We start from the raw sequence: 23,049 nt of genomic DNA on the forward strand, positions 1-23,049 counted from the left end.
TTTCTGCATGCTGGCAAGAAATAATTCCATATAAAAATGTTTTATGAATTAACTTATTTCTCCTGCATTTTAAAATGCAATGACATCACAAGCCTACACCATAATATCTGGGATGACCTTTATGTTCCTCAATGCCACCAACCATCTTATTCCTCCCCATGCAAAAACGTATGTGGGTGAAACACTAGATGAAGAGGAGTCATGAATCGCAGATTCACTGATGATCAATATATTCATATCTATATATCAGACAATTTGGCAGCAATACAACAAGCAAAACTTCAAGATAAGCCCTGTGTTATATTAGGGAAACAAGATTCTTTGGCATTAAAAACCAATAGAACACATTTGAACCACAACCTCAGCTGATGTAAACTGAGGCAGATCCTTCTCTTCATCTTTGGACTCTCTCATTTTTAAACAAGTTTTTACTGAAAGGTCAAGTTTTTGCATGTAACAAAAAAGTCAAGACACACTAAGACATCCTTTCAGGAGTAGCTATGAACAATAAAGGGGCTACCTTTTCCTCAGACATCAATTGTAAAGGGCTTTTACATTAAGGGATGTGCCGCATGAGCTCCTGAATCAAAGTCCAAATTAAAAAAAATAGTAATACAAAAAATACAAAATGTACCAAATAAGGTTACAGGGGGGGGGGGGGGGAGGGAGAGAAGGAGGGGTTATCTCTCTTTTATTTATTTATTTGTTTTCAAGGTTCTCCAAGTTTAGCAGGTTGTTCATACATTTGATCTGCAGCATTCTCGCGATTCACCCCTAAATATCTTGTGGCATATTTAAGAGCCTTCAAAGGCTTTAGAAAGAGAGACCATACTGTGAGGCTGTTCGGATTTGTGTATTGTTTTCCATTCTCTTTGAATCTTAGTAACTCAACTTTAACCAAATGGTTCATGATTGCCGAAAATGAGGTCTTGCAATTCACATTAAATTTTTGTTTTAAATTATTTATGACATCTAAGGACACCAACCGGATTGGACACTAATGTTAAAAAGTCTGTAATGCCACTGACTTGCCATTAATATGAAGCTTTGAGAGCAGTAAACTTTCCAGATCTGCATTCACCGGGGTGGAGTCTGGAACTTGCAAATCGTCACTATTTTGAGAATAGCATTTAGTAAGTCTTTTACATCAATAAATCTTGCCCGAAGATTGTACGTTGGTTTATTGGAAAGGGATTAGAAATTAAAAAATAAAAAAATCTTACTACAGAATTGCAAAGACACATTTCTTGTGGAAAACTCATAGCTTATATACACCTCGGACTACTTCCAGGTAGGAACATCGCTCTATGATTGCTGCTCGAATTAGACTTGCCATGCAGATCCAAATTAAACAGACTTTTAGAGGGTACTGACAATGATGTCTTCATTTGATATCATGATCACTGCAGAAGCTTTAGCTGCATGTTTGCTCATGTAATGATGTGCCAAGATCTTGTCCTTTAAATGTTCCCAGAATTCCCTGGAAACATGACTCATTCATTTGTGAGTTTTGCTGTTTGCTGTGAGTTGAGCTGTTTTGCATTTGTGACAAGTGTCAAGGATGAGCAATACGGACAATCCTCCCCCGGCCTCTCTTAGTGGGTGCTGCAGTTAACCAGATGACTTAAAGCAAGCCAGCAACTCATCGGGACTTTTTTGTTCAGATCTAAGCTTGTAAATACCATCCTTAAGGCTGAAGCCTAGTCTGGTAAATTTCCAAAACACACAAGTTAAGTAGTGAAAATCAGAGAAAGGGTTTTGTGTCATAATGCGTGAGCCTGATGTTTTTCAGGCTGTGCTGGACCATGACATTTTTAGTATAAGCATAAAAGCATTCTGAGACATGGAAACAGTTATTTTTTGTTTAACTTGAGGAGGGAGGAAAACACACAAATTAATTCTATATTTAACACAATCTCTGTTTAAACAAAATTTTGGTTTACAGTAAAACACCTAAGTGCCTACAGTTATGGATTGGTTGATTCAAACTCTTTTTATGTGTTTAGTGCAGTGGTTCTCAACCAGGGGCATGCGTATCCCTAGGGATACGCAGAGTAGGGTGACCAGATGTCCCGATTTTATAGGGACAGTCCCAATTTTTGGGTCTTTTTCTTAATAGGCTCCTATTACCCCCCACTCCCATCCTGATTTTTCACATTTGCTGTCTGGTCACCCTAATGCAGAGATCTTCTGGGGGTGCATCAACTCCTCTAGATATTTGCCTAGTTTCACAACAGGCTACATAAAAAGCACTAGTGAAATCAGCAAAACTAAAATTTCATATAGACAGTGACTTGTTTATATTGCTCTGTATACTATACAATGAAATGTTCATGCAATATTTGTATTCCAATTGATTTATTTTATAACTATATGGTAAAAATGAGAAAGTCAGCAGTTTTTCAGTAATAGTGTGCTGTGACACTTTTGTATTTTTATGTTTTATTTTGTAAGCAAGTAGTTTTTAAATGAGGTAAAACTAGGGGGTATGCAAGACAAACCAGACTCCTGAAAGGGGTACAGTAATCTGGAAAAGTGAAGAGCCACTGGTTTAATGAGATATCACAGTTGTTAGATATGGTGCAATATCCCAAGATCAAAATCATCACAGAGCAGATGGAAACTATGCAGTATCATTACACTTCATGTACTGTATAAATAACTGCAAATGATTGATATCAACTTTTCCACCCTATAAAACAGGGGTAGGCAACCTATGGCACACAAGCTGATTTTCAGTGGCACTCACACTGCCCGGGTCCTGGCCACCGATCCAGGGGGCTCTGCATTTTAATTTTAAATGAAGCTTCTTAAACATTTTAAAAACCTTATTTACTTTACATACAACAACAGTTTAGTTATATATTATAGACTTATAGAAAGAGACCTTCTAAAAACATTAAAATATATTACTGCCACGCGAAATCTTAAATTGGAGTGAATAAATGAAGACTCAGCACACCACTGCTGAAAGGTTGCCGACCCCTGCTATAAAACATCATTCCCTGGCCTGTGGAGAATAGCTTCCAGGGAAGTGTGCTGTTTTGAGAGGGTAGGTGTTTCTATCGCATACACGGGTATTTAATGGTGATGCAGACATGCAAAATCCAACTCAATTTCAGGAATTGTTCGGATTCTGACGCCACGATTATTTTATAAGCAGTGAACATATGCGGTGTAAGCACGGACGTGCCCATTTACCAATTGCTTGCTTAACATTTTACACTGCACTGAACCCCAACAGGTTTTGTTTTGTTTTAAGGTAAACCAAGCATTTTTTTGTTCCTCCCTGTGGAGAAGTTACTTTCAAGTCAGTGAAATTTCTTGGCCCATGATTAAAAGTCTTTGCCAATTAGGACTCAACAACTTCAATTCATTTTTTCTGGTTCAAGATGAGCAGGAGCCTAATAAGGCTGTGATAAAAGGGCAAAAGGCACCGAGAGCCAAAAGGGGATTAATGAGCTCCTCCATTTATTTGTCTTCCTAACAGCTGAACTGTTACAACTATTGACACTCTTCAAAAGGTTCCGCTCTGAACCCTACCCAGACTCTGCAGGCTCCAATGGACATCTTCAAATCCAGAGAATGGAGGGGCAAGAGCTTCCCCTGTGTGATGCCAAAACCAACAAAGCCCCACGGATCAGGTAATGAAACTTCAGCTTTTCCCCCTTTGAGATTTATTTACTGGCAGCTGACAAGGGGCAAATTCAGCTCGAATTGTGTAGTCAAGGCCCTGTCAAGCCTTTAGAGGCACCCTTGTCTTGAAGCACCTTCATGACTGGCATTTCACTCAAAAGCCCTCAGCACTGGTCCTTAACAGCTTATGACATCACAAAGGACACTCCAGACAGATGCCTACATGGCATCCTGCAGCATTTTAAAAGAGAATTAGTGGTTTTAATTATGGTCGTAGTCTGAAAAGGAACCATGCAAGCTCCACAGGAGACCTTTGATCAGACCCTTTTGCTAGTACAATGCCACGGAACTGTGACTATTCCTAGTAAGGGGCCTTTTCTTGCTGAATGACTCACCAGTGATCTTTGAATGCAGACAAGCTTCTAGCCCTCCCTCTTCATTAGTGAGCATTTCTATACAGAGGCCTATATAGTGCTTGGAGTCTAGGAGCTATACAATTGGGGGGAAAAGAATCCCTACAGATTCTGGCCTCTACTTAGGAAGTGCTGAAGGACTCTGAGTGACTTTATTCATTAAAACAGGTTGCTATTAATTAACTGTCATAATAAAATAAAGAACTATTATTTGCATTTCTTAGTGCGCTCCCTTTAGTAATATGTATAAAAGATGCTTGTAACAGAAATGAATTTATAAGAGAAACCCTCAGAAGTCTCCTTTTTTACATTTAGGCAGCAGGAGTCTGGCTAATTATTAGGACCAGTTCTGCAAGAGAACAAATAGAGGTAAAACACACATATGAAAGTAATTAGGAGAATGCAAAATCCTGTTTACTTGGCAACCGATTCGTGCAACTGAGACTAACGAAGACTATATCAGCTTTACTTGTTTGATAAACTTAAGGGTGCCACCTAAGAGGAGCCGATAAAAATTAAACTTCTGCCAGCATCTCTGAGCATTGCCGTTTAGCATGTAGGCTTTGAAACATTCTCAGAACAATTGCTTTGGGTAAAAGTACCAGCAGTCCTAATCCAAATGGTTTCACTGAACGGAATCTTGAAACTTCTCTAGCTTCCAAAGTTTTACCTTCACAGTCTGACGACAGTGATATTTTTCAGCTCTAGATACACACACTATCTATCTCTATCTACCTACAACATGTATATTGGGGAATAGATAATCCAGGGAAATTTCCTCCCGACCCCTTAAAATAGCTGTTTGCTAGCTTCACATTTCCAATAATTTTCCAGCCAGGGAATGTATTTTTCTGTGGGAGAATTCTTCTCTGGTTTGTGTTGCTACCTACTAAAACAGAGACGACACATTATTTTAATCAGATCACAGCTGAAATGTCTTTGGGTACGTCTACACTTACCTCCGGGTCCGGCGGCAGGCAATCGATGTTCTGGGATCGATTTATCGCGTCTGGTCTAGACGCGATAAATCGATCCCGGAAGTGCTCGCCGTCGACGCCGGTACTCCAGCTCGGCGAGAGGAGTATGCGGCATCGACGGGGGAGCCTCCCTGCCGCGTCTAGACCCGCGGTAAGTTCGGACTAAGGTACTTCGAATTCAGCTACGTTATTAACGTAGCTGAATTTGCATACCTTAGTCCGAAGTGGGGGGCTAGTGTGGACCAGGCCTTTGTGTGGCTCTACTTTTTCCCAAGTAAGCATTAGAATCCACAAAGATTTCAAATTATTTCAGGACGCTGCAGCTAAGAAGGGGCATGTAATCAAGACAGAAATTGCCTAACTATATTTGCCTGAATGGATTGTGATTAATATAGGGAACAAAAGCAGTCAAAAAAACAGGGTTCCTAATGTTATCCGTTGTGCTGAAGGACTGATCAAGAGAAGGGAGAAGAATGCTCATTTGAAAAGGCTGATATGTAGGGACGTATGATATACTGTAGTTTTAGATGAATGCTTTACTTATACAGTAATTGACAAAATGGAAGGGTACTATCAACCTGAAATCTAGTCAACTGCAAAACAATGAGTTAAAACACACCTGAGGACTTGTCTACATGAAGCCTTAGCGCGTGGCAAGCTGAGGTGTAAATCAACCCCACGTCACGCACCCACTGTCTGCCATATGCTAAAAGCTCCCTCCTCCCATGTCAAAGTGAGATAGATCAAAGCGGACCAAAGGGAACACAGATCAAAGGAAATGTTTAGTGCGCAGCAGCAGGGTCCACATGGATACTCGGCGCACGCGCTTAGTGCATTTAGCACTCCAACTTGCTCACAACTAAGTTTTCGTGCAGACAAGCTCTCAGTCACCCTGGCCATTTTTGTGGTTTTATAACCACATGTTCCCATTCTTCTCAGTGTTTGCAAATCGCCCACCACAAACATTGAGCCACCGACTATTCAAAACGTGCTGCCAAATGTACACAGTAACCAAAATGGAAAGAAAGAGAGGAAAATATTTTTCTCTAATATTGTAACGAAACAACCGGAGGGTAAGAATTTTCAGATAGAAGTGTGATCTGTAAGTACCCAGTGTCCACTTAAGCCTCTATGGAAGGAAATGAAGCTGTTACATTTAAAAAAACAGACCTACACATGAAGAATATCTGAGAAATATCAGGGCTGGTAAGTGGAATAACAGTCCAGAATCACACATGCACAGACAGATATATTACATATAGAATATATACACAATATATATATGGGGGGAAATCCATATAATAAATTGCAGAGCCATGTGATAAACCTATGGTGCACCTTTGACCATTTCTCCTGCACTCTGCTCACAATCTCCACTTATTCTAAGGTTCCAAACCCCAAGGTGGCTTTGATCAGTGGTTACTGAAAAAAAAAATCAACCTGCCACATAAATGTTTCCTCTTTCTCCCCCCAAAATTACCTCCACCAAGATTCCGTCGTGGGCCAACCACAGCTTCTCTAAATCTAAAAATATCTCAAGGGCCTGAGGGCTAGAAACAGGAACTTTATAATCACTGGGAAGGTAAAATTCCTACCTTGTCAGTGGAGGCCCAGCACTCAGTTTTAGCCCTTAAAGGACCAAAGAAAAAGGAATCAAAATCAGTAACAAAATAAAATATAGGGCAGCTATTTTAGGTCAATTTTAGACAATTCTATTGGTCCCTTGAGCCTGACACAGTTAGATTCATGGGAACCAACTCACTTGGCTCTACAGGAAAGACAAAAAATAGTTCAGCTAAAATGCTCTAAAACATTCCTAAAACTATTTTTTTGTAGCATCTGTGACATCTACAGGATGTGTGAGAGTGTAGTGAGGTATAAAGGTTTTACCAGCACTCTTTCTGGATAACTTTGGGTAACTAAATCATGGGTTCACTTACTATGAATAATGATCCTATATCCCAAACACCCACACACACACCCCCCTCTCTCTAATGGCAGTGTGTAATACTGTACACAAAGATATACAAAATAGAGATATTTTACATAGCTGGAACTCGACAACAGAAGGAACTTTTTGTAGGAAATGAATTTCATATATTTATGAAGTAATTATACATATCAAATAAAATCAATGGACGTATTTGCATACACGGTATTTTGGACTTCCTCACTTATTTATTTATTTATTTATTTTAAACACAATGCTTAATTTGGTAACAAATGTTTTTCTACACAAATCAATGTGAAATGCGTGCTGGCTACCAGAACTCTTCATCTGGCGACAGCAAAAGAAAGAACAGTGCTACATTTCCATCCAGGAGACCACTTGATTTCCTTCCGCTATCAGTTCTGTCGTATTTAAAAAACCTTCTCGTGTTCTTAATAACGGATTCAATTTTACCTCCCGACTTCAGAATTTTAACACTTCAGAAAGCAGGTCCACAAATGGGTTCTAGACCGCCAGCCGCTTCAGATTTTTTTTCATTTTTCTCAGCCCCTGCAGCTCTTTCTTCAGGTGTTTTACAGCCTGCAAAATATCTGCTTGTTGGGGATCATCCTCTGCTTTCTCCGTATAGAGGAGGAAATGTTTAACAGTTTCAGATAACAACACTTCAGGGTCCACATCCACCTTATGGAGACGCAGCATCCTTTCGCAAGCTATCGCATAGTTTTTATGCCAATTGACTGGGTGGTTTTTATGTGAATTGATGATTTCCTTGTATGACTAAAAAATAAATAAAATATAAAGCACACACACATTTCTCTCTTTAGTGGCTTTTTCAGAATTTTACAGAGTTAAGAAAGCACAAACGATAAATATTATTTTGACAGCCAAAATCTAGAATGCCATGTCTGTGAAATCAATCTAGTAGTAATGCAGAGAAGTATGAGTTGGAATATCATTGGGTGGCAAAAATATGTCACTTACTAGCACTGCAAAGTTTTTTTAGAATGCTGCAAATGAATGATATGACCCCATTCCATGACATAATATACTTCCCTGAGAGAGTTGTTATACTATGGAAAAGAGATTCAACTATAACGCATGGAAAGACATTTACCCAATAGTTCAGAAGGTCGGGACATCTTAAACAGGACTTAAGCAGTCCATTGACTTCAATGGGATCATTCACATGCTCAAAAGTTAGGCAAGTGCTTAAGAATCCGCCTGAAGAGGGGACAACAAACTTCAAAATGCTACACAGTAGGGAACAATTTAAAGAAAACTATTAACTGTTCATCTGTTGGGCTAAGATGTTCCTCATCTCTACCAACGGAGATGATTAGTTTTGCGACTGTGCAACACTTAATACCTTTACCAGTAAGGTACTACCAATGAGCCACTAATGAGGTCACAGCTAATATTTCTAGTGGTGTGAACTTATTTCCAGAAAGAAGATTTTGGAATTTGCTGGCTCGGCGCTGTGGCAGTGCTCAATTGGCATGGTTTAGGAGTACATCATTCTACAAAACAAGGTGCTAGCTAGGTCGTTTTTAGCATCACCTTCATTTGCTAACTGAATGACCATCCAGACATGCTGCTGCAATTGTTTGGGGCAGGCTTTTAAAGAGGGAAACAGGAATGGATAAAATCCCTGAACAATCCCCTTTTAATTTGCTATAGACTTGGATTGGATGAACAAGAACACATCCAGCACTCATGCTATCTAGCTATGTATACAGGCAAGTCTCATCTTACGTGCGGGTTCCGTTCCGCAGTTAGCGCGTAAAGGGAAAACCGCGTATAGTGAAACACTCATTGAGTTCAATGGCGGGCAGAATCGCCCACACTACAGATGCAGTTTTTATATTGTTTTTCTTTTTTTCCCCCCGTTTTTGCCGACCGCGCAAAGCTGAATTTGCGCATGTTAAATGCGCCTAAGATGCGACTTACCTGTACGTGCCTTGGACCTTGCCTAGTATCAGAGCACTAGAGAGAGCTCAACAACAACAGGAAAAAAGGTGACAAAAAGTTACCTACACTGTATGCAAAGGTATAAAGTTGGGATTTTATATCTGCAGACACGCTAGCAGTTTCTGCAAGGTCAAAGATAAAGAAGGCTGTTTTCATCCTAGAAAACAGAATAAACTCTATCACGACAATTATAATCATTTTTTAAATACAACTAGGTCACTTCATATGAACAGGCAAAACCTTCAATATTGTCTCATGGAAGATGTATCCCCAAAAGCCCCTTATAATGGTATAGGAAAGCCCATCTCTTCTCCACTTGAAAGTTTACTGTGGATTACATTTGACACAAATCTATTTTCTCACTCTATCACCAAACTATCCTCTCCTTCATCGAGACATTTACAGCAAAATCCACATTTCTGCAGGACCTAGTCAACAGAATTCACTCCGTTCTAACCATTTCATGAAGCTGATGTACAATCCATAGGATGCAGGGAATTTTCCTGTTAGGCAAGTCTTCCTCTAGACATTTATTTTTTTCTGAGGGGGAAATATTTCACTTTGCGGCAAAGCAACACCCGCTATTACAGCACCCACTTTGACATGCGTTCCATGGCAACAAACTGAAATCATTAGCCGTGGGTTGCCAGGAAGTGAAGAGAACCTCACCTGGCTTGCCACATCTCTTCATTTGCTACAGCTTCCCATGAAGATGGATCAAACCTAAAAAACAATTCAAGTAAAATTCAACCACGCTGCCTACAGCACTGCATTTTTTTTTTTAAATGGAGATATCCTATCTCCTAGAACTGGAAGGGACCTTGAAAGGTCATCGAGTCCAGCCCCCTGCCTTCACTAGCAGGACCAAGTACTGATTTTGCCCCAAATCCCTAAATGGCCCCCTCAAGGATTGAACTCACAACCCTGGGTTTAGCAGGCCAATGCTCAAACCACTGAGCTATCCCTCCCCCCCTCCATTGGACTCCATGCATATCACCCACTGCACGATCATCTTGCACTCTACGACAAAACCCCTTCCCCGCCAACTTCTCAGGTTATAAATCACCTAAGCAGAAGGAACGTGGCCATGAAGTCTAGGGCACAGCAGCAAGGAATTCAGAATGAACCTGCTCCTGGATAAACCTTATTTTTCTCTCTAGATATAATCTCTTGCTGCTCCTTTTATACGTCTCACAGCACCCTGACTATCTTCAAGCTGGGTAGCCTGATATAAGCACCCTTTATAGCTGTTTGTGATGCTTTGGGAGTTAGATAAGTCATGTCCTTAATACTCTTGCCCCTGTGAACAGGGAAAAGAAGATCTGAGCCCAGTGAGTCACCAAACTGAACTATGTCTCATAGTTTTAACACTAATATAAATAGCATCTTTCTTTCAAGCAGGCACTACTGAGATTATAATCTTACACTTTAAAACACCCGACTATTTTGTTTTTAAGTTGGGGAACAGAAGTTGTAATTCAGCATTGCCATTGACTTCCCTGGGATTTAAACATGTGCTTAAGTAGTCCACTGAATAGAGATGTATTTAAGGACATGCGCTTAAGTGCTCCATTGGCTAGGGGCCTTTGTGCTCTTGAAGACAAGGGATCACAGCACTGACTATAACCGGAAAAGGCTTTATAAGACCATACCGAGTTGTGTGGCTGCCCCTCAATTTCAACTTAACGTGCCAACAAATCTATAGTTATGAAGTACCTCACCAGCCCTAAAGATCCTCACTAGCCCATTCCCAAGCCCCTCATACAGACACGATTAATCCTGGAAAGTGGTGCCACACTCACCATGGTGGAGGAAGACACTGATGATACCTCTAAGCCAATTTTCACTTGTAACCTCATCAGTGTTTGAGTCTAGCTCTCTGAAGATGAACTGCTAAGTGAATTAACACTGCAGCACACAACTCCCCCACTGCTTATGCTGGTAGCAGAAGACTAATTAACAGGAAGACACAGCGCAGAGTCCCTCATGATTTACAAGGCCAAGAAAGACAAATAAGATTTGAAACAGCCGCGCTTCATACCTTCCATAGTCTTCAGTCCAGTTATAGAGACTCCTTGTAAGATGTAACCACTCTCCTGGGTTAAAAACAGTTCCTGAAGAAACCAATTTGTCACAGGAACCCCATGGCCAAAGTGAATAGCTTTTTCTCCAAGTTGAGTCCCCTTCGTTAAGTCCTATGCACGCAAATGCTTCCTTACTGTCAAAACACAGAGAGAGACTCCGTTATTTGTAAACGCTTCCAGCGTTCTAGTTTTCACGGCGTCACTCACCACTACAGTGGAAAACAACTCCTCCCGAGTGTCGACAAGTACAAAGCACGGCATCTGGGATAATGCGCAGGCAATGAACTGGGAGAAGATCTGAAACCAGTGTCCAGTGAGTATGTGCTACTTGGGACTGACAAGAAGCGGGGATTGTTGCAACATCCCAGCAGATAATGACTCCCTACCTGGCGGCTGTTCCATCCGCAGCAGCCTTGGCGCCGGCAGATGGTTTTGTCCTGAGGCTCCTGTTGGCAACAGCGGTGACAAACAAATCATCTGCTGATCTCCAGGGTGGTCAGGAGGGAGAATGGGCCCTGCTGGTGGTGGGCTGGATGATCAGGTGCGGGGAGATGGCTCTCCCTGACAGTCTTGAAATGGGCAGGACTCGACTAACAGGTGTGTGAGAGTGAGGGGGGGAACCCTATTCCCCTGGCTTGTGTTGGTGGAGGGGGCTCCTTATTCAGTTTCCAGGCGGGGGCCAGCCAGGTGTACACTAGCACATAGAGAGACAGGCTGCAGTACCTGCAGGACTTCCACTCAGTGGAGCAATAGCTTGGTCTGTCTCCTCCTCAGGTGTTGCTGGGGGGCTCACGAAGGAGGGAGGAGTCTACAGGAACAACATGGCCCATCCCCCCTAGAAGCACTGATACGGGGCAGAAGGGAGCTCAACTCACACACTGTCTGCTGAGGTTGCGGCAACAGAGGGTGCACTCAAAGAAGGGGCTGTCCAGGGCAGAGTGAATGTAACCCTTTCTATGCCAAAGCGTAGGCAATGACTCCGCCTTCTCCCCATGCAGCTGCATGTGGGTGTACCTGCCAGTGCTGCATAAGCCACCTCCCCTCCTTCCAGTCCATTGAATCTATTAAGGTATTCCTAGCACCCCTACCATTGGGCACCAGATAGCAAACTGGAAGTCATCTTGCAGTCTGTGAGCTCAACAGCTGAACCAGTCAGGTTGAAAGGAGTGTATCAAAGTCTGAAAACACACAGATGCAGACACACACACACATGCAAAAACAGTTTTTTCCAGAGATCAACTGTTAAAATACTTACTTATATTAAAAAAAGGGAAAATTACCAGACCAATATCATAGGCAAGGTTTTCTATCCCTATCAATTAATGCAGAACAACACTATTAGAACTTTGGTGTCAGGAAACAGCGTTAACTGACTTGCTCAGAACTGCAGATGTAGCCTTTGTCAGGACTAGAATCAGAACTCAGGAGTTCCCAGTCCCAGTCCTGTGTCCAGACCACACAGCTTGGTCCTCGAGAACTGCAGCTAGGAGACCTGGCAGTTGCACACTCAGCACTATATTGCCCATCCTTATACAATGGTCACCCTTATGTGTGTCACAATCTTTATTCATTAGGTGCTCACGGTTATTGGCATAGCGGTTGTGGTATGCACAGCATTTGACTTGCTGGGCTTTGAATATCGAAACTACTGCTGTTACATGCCTGTCAAGGCCATTTAACTGTAGAAGGGGAATTTCTATGGATTAGTCTGATATTCAATCCAATATTGCACTTCTGGAATGGCCAACACTGGATGCTTCAGAAGTAAGGAGACCCCTCCAATGCACATGGCCAACTGGGAACCACCACACCATGGAATGGAAACATTTCTTCCTGACCACACCTGGCAATCATCTTATGCCTTGAAGCCCTTGCCATGTTTCTCCTGGCTAGTCAAAATGCGGATGCTATTCTTATTCATGTGAGTGTTTAATCCTTTCTTTGCTCTTACCAGGCTATTTTTGTACAATGTTTATTCCTGGAGTACATTCATTCTATACTACCAAGATGGCCGCAGTGTCATGAAGGGGAAACGACAAGTGTTCTCTACACCTGTGGTGATTTCAAGTATGTAGGAGCTTTGCTTTTTTTAACTGAATTGTGCCAAGATCTTACAAGCTGTTTTTGTTAATCACCTTTTATTTTTCCTCCTGAACAATAAAGTTTATAGCTGGACAGTGTTACTTCAGCCTAGATATTCAATTAAATCAGTGGGGAAGTCGGTGTAGACAATTGGTCTTTTGGAATGTAATAGCTGCTGCTAGGTAAACAATTTTAGGAAAAAAGCTTAAAGGTTTTAGGAAAGAAATGCTTACTGTTTATTTACTTTGAGAAAATGATGGAGATTAAACGTGAGCGTTCCGTCGGGTAATATTCCTTCTACAGGATTCCACCGCCTCCCAGGAAAAGAGATGCCTGGCAAATGCTTAGCCATCTTTGGTAAATACCACTCATAAGTCATCATCTACCACAAAAGATTAAAAAAAAAAAAGATTAAAATGATCTAAACTTTAAGACTAAATTCCCCACCTGCGCGCACACCAAAAATGTAAGTTTGCACAGATTAAAAAAAAAATGGCTCAAGAGAGTGTAGAAAAACCTCTCTGCGTGTGTAAATGTATCCACTGACTAGAGATGTGCAAAGAGGCTAAATTTTGGTTAAACATTAGGCAGCATGTTTTGGTTTTGCAGGCAAATCAAAAAACCTTGCAATATAGATCATTTTACACTTTCAAGGCTTCAGTGCTCATTTGCGACAAAGTGAAATAAGTGATCTCCTTTTCCATGTTAAATAATTCTTTCGTGCTTCTAGGGCTACAAGGGGGATGAAATAAACCCTGCAAACACACTACAGATATAAACATAAAAGGACTCGTCAAGGCAGTTGTATAAAAACTGTACAACTAGGAGCCTGGAAAAATCTCACCCACAAGATTGCAAATGACACGGAGTGCAGGAAAAGAGCCGCAACGTTGTACAAAATGACAAACCCCATCACTGGCATACTGCGGTCAGCATCTTGCTTGGGGTGGGGGCCAAGGACCTGCTCCCTTCTTGCAATGCCTTGTGGGGACAGATCTCAGACTTGCTCCCCCTTTTAACATTTTCCAGGTGCCCTTCTGCACCCACAGGAGTCTCTCTCTTCACTGGGCAGTCACAAGAGACTTCAGGTCCAGTAACATCCCAAACAGCACAAATATTGGCTGTAAGTGACATCTGAACATTTTCAGTTATCAATTACTTGAGCAGCCGATTCCCCCTCCAACTCCTGTTGTTCGTGTTGCCGACAAGAGAGCACAGGAGGAAGAAGCACTGATCAGTGTCCCGTCACTGCATCTGCCTCTGAGGCACCATTGACTGAGCTCTCCCTCTTCTTCAAGGAAGGGGTATGATGATGTCCTGCTGAGAGCTCTCCTCCTAGGAAACTGGTACGTGGAAGAAGTGGGGGAAGAGGGGGAAGGAATGGCAAAACTGACATGCGGCAAGAGGTATGATCTCACACCAGGGGAGACAGATTGGGCACAAGGGTTGAGGAAAGGAGGAAGCAATCTTTTGCAATAAACGATGAAGCTTCCCATATGATGGCAGCGCTCCACAGAACCCCTCTATGAGACGGCGAATTGCCATGTCTGCTTTCAAGGATCTGCGTTTGAGAACATCTCATTGAACATTTCACCTGCCTCACCAGAATAGCCCCAAACTCAAGTGACTCGTGGTTATGGATCCAGACTACTTTCTATCATTCCTCTACAAACTGTGCAAGCCCAGAACTGTGTTTTAGTTTCGTGCAGCTAGTCCCAAGGGCAGACCTCACACTGGACAGCTTGTTACCTTGAGAAAATGTATCTTTTTAATTAAATTAAAGGCACATGGCTAACCATGTGGAAACCTCATGGGCCATTGCATAAACACACACATTGATACGGGTATCTCGGTATTGACAGGTGAAAAAACACTTTTCTTTTACATTTACAGATTTGCCATATTCTTCTTCACTTCTCCCTCACATGCACTGGCTATTGTGGTGCCATCTTGTTGGCATACATGTTCCATTCTAAGCCAAACACACTAGTGAAAAAGTTCAAGCGAAACTTCGTGCCACTCTGGAGGAGTGCTGTAGGCACAGCCTTGCAATAGAGAAAATGGGCTTCCATGGTTTGAACAAGTCTTCTGAGTCAAGCCTAGTCGCTTCAGGTCTCAGAGCTTGGAAACTTCAATTAGACCCTGAACTAAAGGAGACTATTTATAAAACGTTATAAATCAGAAAAATGAAACATAAGGAAAAAGTGAAAAGCTGAACCTGCGTTTGTTTTCTATAGCAAAGTTTTGGATTGCCTCCTACGTATTTACCTACCTCTTGATCCACTAAGGTGACATCGGGCCTCATTTCCTCACAATAATGAAGGTAACGAAGAGAATTCCCTGTTAGGTCTCCTCTGAGCAAGATTATTGCATCAGGTGGCACGGAGGACAGAAGGTTCCTTGCAAATTTATCGACAACGTAATTGCGGCTTTGGTCACAAATGCTTAACAGAAGACATCAAAATATAAACATCTTAGAATAGACATTGATGGGGCTTTAAACAATTTTATTCGATAGGCAGTCAGAAATAAAAATAATACCCATCTAGCTATTCAATAGTATTTTTCACCCACAGACTACAAAGCCTTTTATGACGATCACAATCCCCATTTTACAGGTGGGGAAAATGAGACACAAAAGTTGAAGCGACTTGCCCAGGTCACATGGCAGGCAGGTGGCAGAAATATGAGCCATTAAAATAACTGTAAATGAATACACGGTAACCTCCCATTTTTATTGGGCCATATAACCCAGACAAGCATTTATTAGTTTTAGCTGCAAGTGCCAGTACAATGAAATGTCTGATAGTGTCAATTAAAAAGCATTTTTCTAGCTTTAAAAAATACTCATTGTATTGAGAATCTCAGCATGGGAATATAAAGTCAGACGGAGAGGGGCAGATTTACACCAGCTAGGAAGGTGGATCATTTTAAAACAAACAAACATTAACAGGCAGCTCCAACTCAAAATATCTGTGGTTTTCCAAACTGCATAGACCCCACACAGTCACAAGCTCTGGGATAGGCTGGTGAATTACTTTAGAGCCCAGGCCGACATGCCTCGGAGGCCAGTTGTACGTTAAGAAGCTGCCTGTGGGGAAGGAACTCATGAATACTACACTTCCCACACTTCACTGCTGCTGGTTCTTGCAACCTTTCTCCTTCAGCATGCAGCCACCCGAAATTAGTTCATACCCAAGCTGGAGAATTTTGGTTTGGCCATGGAACAGGGCCCTGGTGAGACCTTAACTCCCCCAAAGTACCCAGAGAGGTAGGCAAGGCATGTGGAAAGCTGGAGTAGAGCAGCGGAAGGTTTAAATGGCTGTTCGGGCCAATTGAAATGTGTAACCCCCCTCTTACTGAAATAAAATGCAAATGTATTGCTTTGTTTGTTTGAAAACAATGTAGTTCACCTCCATGTTTTTCTTCTGATGCTCCAGGAGGCCCTAGCTCTCTGTCCAGAGTGGCACCTCTGATCCCAGAGAAGGAGTAAGGGCAGACAATGGAGTAGATTATATTCCAGACAGCTCTAGCAGTCAGGCTGGAACACTAAAAGCAGGGATTTGTTTTCTTGCCATAAAGGGAGATCAAAGCATAGGACAGTGTAGAAGGATGGAAAGGGTGATACCAACAGGGTTGGAGTACATTCCCTTGCATGGATACAAATTAGATGGGGCTACTATAAGGTGGGTGCATAACTGGCTGGATAACCGTACTCAGAGAGTTGTTATTAATGGTTCCCAATCCTGCTGGAAAGGCGTAACGAGTGGGGTTCCGCAGGGGTCTGTTTTGGGACCGGCTCTGTTCAATATCTTCATCAACGACTTAGATATTGGCATAGAAAGTACGCTTATTAAGTTTGCGGATGATACCAAACTGGGAGGGATTGCAACTACTTTGGAGGACAGGGTCATAATTCAAAATGATCTGGACAAACTGGAGAAATGGTCTGAGTTAAACAGGATGAAGTTTAACAAAGACAAATGCAAAGTGCTCCACTTAGGAAGGAAAAATCAATTTCACACATACAGAATGGGAAAAGACTGTCTAGGAAGGAGTACGGCAGAAAGGGATCTAGGGGTTATAGTGGACCACAAGCTAAATATGAGTCAACAGTGTGATGCTGTTGCAAAAAAAGCAAACAAGATTCTGGGATGCATTAACAGGTGTGTTGTGAGCAAGACACGAGAAGTCATTCTTCCGCTCTACTCTGCTCTGGTTAGGCCTCAGCTGGAGTATTGTGTCCAGTTCTGGGCGCCGCATTTTAAAAAAGATGTGGAGAAATTGGAAAGGGTCCAAAGAAGAGCAACAAGAATGATTAAAGGTCTTGAGAACATGACCTATGAAGGAAGGCTGAAAGAACTGGGTTTGTTTAGTTTGGAGAAGAGAAGACTGAGAGGGGACATGATAGCAGTTTTCAGGTATCTAAAAGGGTGTCATGAGGAGGAGGGAGAGAACTTGTTCACCTTAGCCTCTAAGGATAGAACCAGAAACAATGGGTTTAAACTGCAGCAAGGGAGGTCTAGGTTGGACATTAGGAAAAAGTTCCTAACTGTCAGGGTGGTTAAACACTGGAACAAATTGCCTAGGGAGGTTGTGGAATCTCCGTCTCTGGAGATATTTAAGAGTAGGTTAGATAAATGTCTATCAGGGATGGTCTAGACAGTATTTGGTCCTGCCATGCGGGCAGGGGACTGGACTCGATGACCTCTCGAGGTCCCTTCCAGTCCTATAATCTATGATTCTATGATTCTATGGATCAGAAAGATGGCATCCACAAGACCCGATTATGGAAATAATCTGAGGCCACTTTGGGTGATGGCTCCAGGGACTTGGGTGCTGGGGGGAGGGCCTGCAGGACAGAATGGTGCTTCTCTAGGATGAGTGGGAGGCAAAACAGCACTTGCACGTCAAAAGGTCTTCAAGATGCTGCCATAAAGGCCCTGGACAGCACTGTCTCCAAACCCATCTCTGGATGTGGCCTTTGAACCTGTGACCTTCCTTCCCCAAAGCCAGCAAAGAAAACAGGCCCCAGCCTTTTACTGCCTTTGAACGCCTCTGAGTCCGTCCAAGGAATCACCCCAAACCCTCCACCCCACTGCCAAGAATTGGCCTTTTAAAGTTTTATAAGCATTTGAGAATTGAGCAGTATGGTTAGGGCCACAACGAATCCGAGATTAACAGTGTAACAGGGCCATGAGGTCTCGTCAAGAAGTATTTCTGGGGTATTTGTTACCTGTAATTGGCATATATTTGACTAGTAACAAGAGCCGCAGCGGAAAGCCACTCCACGCACTGCAGCACACGGTTGTTCTCAAGCACTGCATTTCCGACAGAGACAAGAGAGGCCAGGCCTAGTCCCGCTAGAACAGCAACTACTGCATTGCTCTGCATCCAAAATCGCTCCACCTACGGCACAAAACACAACAAGGATGGATCCAGCTGACAGGCTTGTCATTATTTATTTGTACGTGGCAGAGCTCACAGTGTGCTCAGCGAAAGCGCTGTATTTCTGACTGAGTTTTATGTGGCACCGTCTAGACCTGCCCCCTCTGATGAAGTAAGGATAGATAAGGGTAGCCCACTGAACAGGATAGGTGCCTCTTTGTAAAATTAATAGAACACAAAACTTACCACACCCATAAAGAGTGGTTTTGTAATATCCAAATTTGCCCTCCAAGCAAAGAAGAACGAATAAATGCAGAGCATTCCAGTAAATAGCCATATCACTGATGACTTCTCCTGCTTAGCCCTAAAAGAAACAATATAACGTTCCTCTGAAAATGATTAAAAGGAGAACAGAAAAGTAATATTTATCTTGAAAAAACAATAATATATATATATATTTAAGACAATGAATTGGCCTCTAGATAAACTCCATCTTGCCATGAGTGCAGGGGACTGGTCTAGATGACCTCTCGAGGTCCCTTCCAGTCCTACGATTCTACAATTCTCTTTTATTACTAAAGATCAAAGTTCTCTTTTCAAAGTGCACCACCAATGGAAGGATTCCAGAGCTACACATTAAACACTAAGTTTAACGTAGAAGAATCAGAAACAAGTAAAGTTTGTCTAATTAAGAGACACCAACAGCAGGTTCCCTGAAAGTGGGCGCTGTGATTAAAAATGCTCCGTATTGGCACAGTGCAGAAAAACATTACTTAAAACTATCATTCAGCCAATAACCAAAGACAAAAGAGAGCATATTCACTCTGACTTACTGCATTGCTGTACGTAACCACGCCACCATCGCAAGGGCTGGGACAGTAAAGGAAAGTTCCGTTTTCATGTGTGTTACCTGAGAACTATGGAGAAATCAATGTTCATTTCATCCCCCCAAGTCACAGTTTGCACAAAAAGTCAATGAAAGTACGGCGTAAGCACAGTGTCATTTATTCCTGTTGCGTTGTGATATAGCTATATGAAATTGCAACCAAGATGGAATTTCAAAAAGTGGAATGAACATAATTTCAGATGACACATCCAACCATCGGGGGGCGGAGAGAAAAGGAGAAACACTGTCTTTTCCTGCCCTTATTTTAATTATACAGCACAGTGCCCATCCATTGGTCTGGGTGCTTCTCAAAAGTGCATTAGAGTGCGTTTAACCTCTTGCACCACAATCTCCTCACTACAGAGGAAGGCGAATCAGAACAAAGCTCGGTTACTTATGGCTGGCTGACACCAAAGCTAGTCTGGGCTAAGCCTGCTCTAGTTCTTAGCTAGCTGCCCTGCTCTTGATGACAGCGGCTGGTGAGTGGCGGAATCTTGCTTTGCACATTGTAGTGATGAGCTCTTCTTACCTGGGATGGGTGGGTGCAGCAACCACAGGTCATCGAAGCCCTAAAGTTGAAGTAGCTGCCAGAGAAATAGCTCCCTCGCCACTGCAGAGGCTGGTGGTAAAATTACTCCCTTTGCAGGGCGTTCCAGCACCCAGCCTACATACTTGGATTGCGTGAAGCAAACGGAATTTAGCCCTTCCTGCTCCAGAACCGCACTTTCTGACTTATACAGCACGTACCACGTCTGCTAGGCAGCAGCGAAAAACCCCAGTGTCCCAGCATCCACCCACTTCCTTTGGTATTTTTATTTAATAGAGAATTAACGTCAACAGGAGTCATGTGCATTCATCCCAGGGGCAAAGTTGGGCCTAGACACACATGCCAACATGGCCACATACTTTCTAGACATCCCCCACCCAAGCTATGAAGTCCATAAACTCAGAACTACAGGAAAGGAATGATTATTACAAAGAATATTGAGGGAACAGGGATGACCCCACAACTTTGGGGTGCGTTAAAGCTTTTACTCACAGCAACATGTCTCTCAGACTGGGTCCTTCCTCTGATTTGGCCTAGACACAAAAGTTAGAAAAAACATATGCTTAGACTGGGCACTGTTTGGGGCGCGGCCTGTGTTTTCATTGTATAGGTGCGAGTGCTTAGTACAATGGGACCCCAACTGGAGCCTCTGGGCATGACTATAATACAAAGAATAGTGATGAACTTACATTTTTGAAGACAAAGCTCTAGTGGAAGCTTTGCTGTGATATAATCGTCCAGCAGGTTACATTCCTTTTGACATCCAGTTATCAATTGTACTGTATTTCATGCATGCAATGAGAACTTTCTTCATTTCAAATACTACAAAATTACTATTTCTTCCACCCTTTCAAAAACATATTATACATCTTAGCAGAATCTTAACTGACAAACATGCAAGTGCATCCTAGGTCCACTTTCTGACTGTCCTGACAATCTGTGTCATACATGGGTGTTGTCCCATGTCTTCAAACACATAGAAGCCATTCACAGACAGTAAAAATATCAGCCCAAATGGGAAATTTGCTACTAAATGATTTATTTTCTGGGACTTACACCTCCCCCAATTTGAGATATTTGGGATGCACCTCTCTTCCTGAATACTGGCAGCAGCTCGTGTTTGTCCACGTATCCTAAGGGCTTGGCCATACGCCTTCTGCCCTCCTGCCACCCCGTACAAAGCTGCATAGAAGCCCAGAATTCTTAGCAGCAAAGTAAACTCTTCACAACAGCACTTTATTCAGTTGTATTAACTACATACATGGACCTGAGAAGAGGCTACTGCAGATGTAGCAACAGAACTTACCTCGCCTACCGTACACTGGGAGAGAGAACAATCCCAAAAAGGAAACCACCACCTAACAGACGTTCCATTCTAGACCCCAATCCCCACCCACCTAATATGAGACATTCAGGATGGCGTGAGCAGTAAGGAAAAGCTAACGGAAGAAGAAGTAAGTAGGACAGGAAGAAGATTCTCCTCTTCCCTACAATTAGCAGTATTTATTTTGGCATCTGTGTGTGGAACGGCTTCCTGCTGACGGATGCTGCTGCTGAAGACTGGAGGTCAAGCCACTACAGCAGAGGTTCTCAAACTGTGGTCCGGGAGCTCCATTCAGGTTCCTTCTAAGGTGCGCGCCTGGGCAGCCGGACACAAGAGAATGAAGGGGCTACCCACCTAATTTGTGGAGTCTTGCAGGCGTGGCTCCACTAATTAGGTGCCTGGACCCTGGAGAAGACACACATGTAAGGTGAAGTGGTGGCCTTGGGGGGAATAGGGAGTAGGTGGGAGGGGGCAGTGGGATGAAAAGAGGGGGTGAGGGGAATTTGGGATGTGTAGGGCTGCGGTGGCCAAAGAGGTGATTTTCCCCAGCTCCAGGGCTGCGGCTGCTGGGGAGAGACCCTCCTCCTTCCCAGCCCCAGCTCAGGGGCTGCTGTGGTGGATGAGAGAGGGCACATCCATCGCATTAGAAAGGTAAAACTACTGATATTAAAATATGAGTTGTGCGCTTTTATTTGTAAAAAACGTTAATTATTATTACGGGGTTTTTTATATAGCGCTTTTATCCAAAGCGCTTTACAATGGTTAGCTAATGGTACAAACAACATTTGGAAAGATCATTAAGTGGTTTGCCGAGACCCTCAGCAATTTTCAAGTGGTCCGCGGGGAAAAAAAAATAGTTTGAGATCCACTGCTCTAGTGCTATATAAAAGGTGTTAGTGGATGAGCACATGGTAGCTTTGTAAGTTTCCTCTGTGGGGGATGATGGCCTTCCTGCTCCGGATGATGCAGTGGAAATGTGCTGAATGGGTTAAATCTCTTTCTAGAACTAATTTATATGCAGCTGAGTATGTATTGATTCAGCATGTGATCCACCTAACTATGAAGGATTTACATGTTTTCAGACTCATACATTGGGATGGGAAAAAATGAATGAAGATGACGTTCTCCTAAAGTGGTTAGTTCTAGTTAGATAAATGGTAGCAGCTCCTTTTTCCATCTACCACACTTTTTCTTTTGAGTGTTCAGACTTTGGGATAAATGAAGGAAGAAAGCGTTCCTGTGAGCTATGGAAGAAAGAGTTTATCTTGGTAAAAAAAATTACACTGGAGCACAAAGAATGACATGACCCTTTGTGGAATCATAGAATCATACAATATCAGAGTTGGAAGGGACCTCAAGAGGTCATCTAGTCCAACCCCCTGCTCAAAGCAGGACCAATTCCCAGCTAAATCATCATCATGGAACCAAGCAAGGATCATGTTTTCCAAGAGCAGAGGTTCTAGAGACTCTTTTTACCAACATGATTATGACGAGGGAGCACGTCTTTACGGAGAGAAAACACAGGAAAAAGGATGCTATCAGCTTAAAAGGAGTGTTATCAAGAACTCATAACACTGTGGTCTGGTCCAAGGTCAGGAAAACAGGTCTGACTTTTTGGCTAGATACACGTTATGCCTTCAGTAGCCTTGAACTAGCAGGTGACTACCAGACACTTGGCTGTGCCTGCGGTTTTGATATTGTGCAGAGCTGAGATGTGGGAGGGTCTTAAGTTCAACGCTAGGCCATCAGAGAATCATAGAATATCAGGGTTGGAAGGGACTTCAGGAGGTCAT

The 23,049-nt window shown here is 42.6% G+C and overlaps 1 protein-coding gene across 5 annotated transcripts in view; it reads right to left on the bottom strand.

The window, feature by feature from the left end:
• Nucleotides 1-5,542: 5,542 nt before the first annotated feature.
• TMEM260 (transmembrane protein 260) overlaps nt 5,543-23,049 on the bottom strand; it is a 52,876-nt gene continuing 35,369 nt past the window's right edge. For 2 of the 5 annotated variants that reach the window (XM_054026517.1, XM_054026515.1), the window contains 11 exons: nt 20,425-20,465; nt 19,333-19,416; nt 18,746-18,863; nt 18,348-18,520; nt 15,384-15,555; nt 13,345-13,493; nt 11,416-11,475; nt 10,987-11,163; nt 9,615-9,668; nt 9,012-9,102; nt 5,543-7,754 (listed from right to left, as the gene is read on the bottom strand). In XM_054026517.1, coding sequence (XP_053882492.1) covers nt 7,482-7,754; nt 9,012-9,102; nt 9,615-9,668; nt 10,987-11,163; nt 11,416-11,475; nt 13,345-13,493; nt 15,384-15,555; nt 18,348-18,520; nt 18,746-18,863; nt 19,333-19,416; nt 20,425-20,465 — 1,392 coding nt within the window. In that variant the 3' untranslated portion in view covers nt 5,543-7,481. Of the gene's footprint in view, nt 7,755-9,011; nt 9,103-9,614; nt 9,669-10,986; nt 11,476-13,344; nt 13,494-15,383; nt 15,556-18,347; nt 18,521-18,745; nt 18,864-19,332; nt 19,417-20,424; nt 20,466-23,049 lie in introns of those variants that run through there. The other 3 variants (XM_054026516.1, XM_054026518.1, XM_054026519.1) reach the window with 3 other exon arrangements.

This window comes from Malaclemys terrapin, chromosome 4 (genome assembly GCF_027887155.1).
Source record: "Malaclemys terrapin pileata isolate rMalTer1 chromosome 4, rMalTer1.hap1, whole genome shotgun sequence".
Lineage (NCBI taxonomy): Eukaryota > Metazoa > Chordata > Testudines > Emydidae > Malaclemys > Malaclemys terrapin.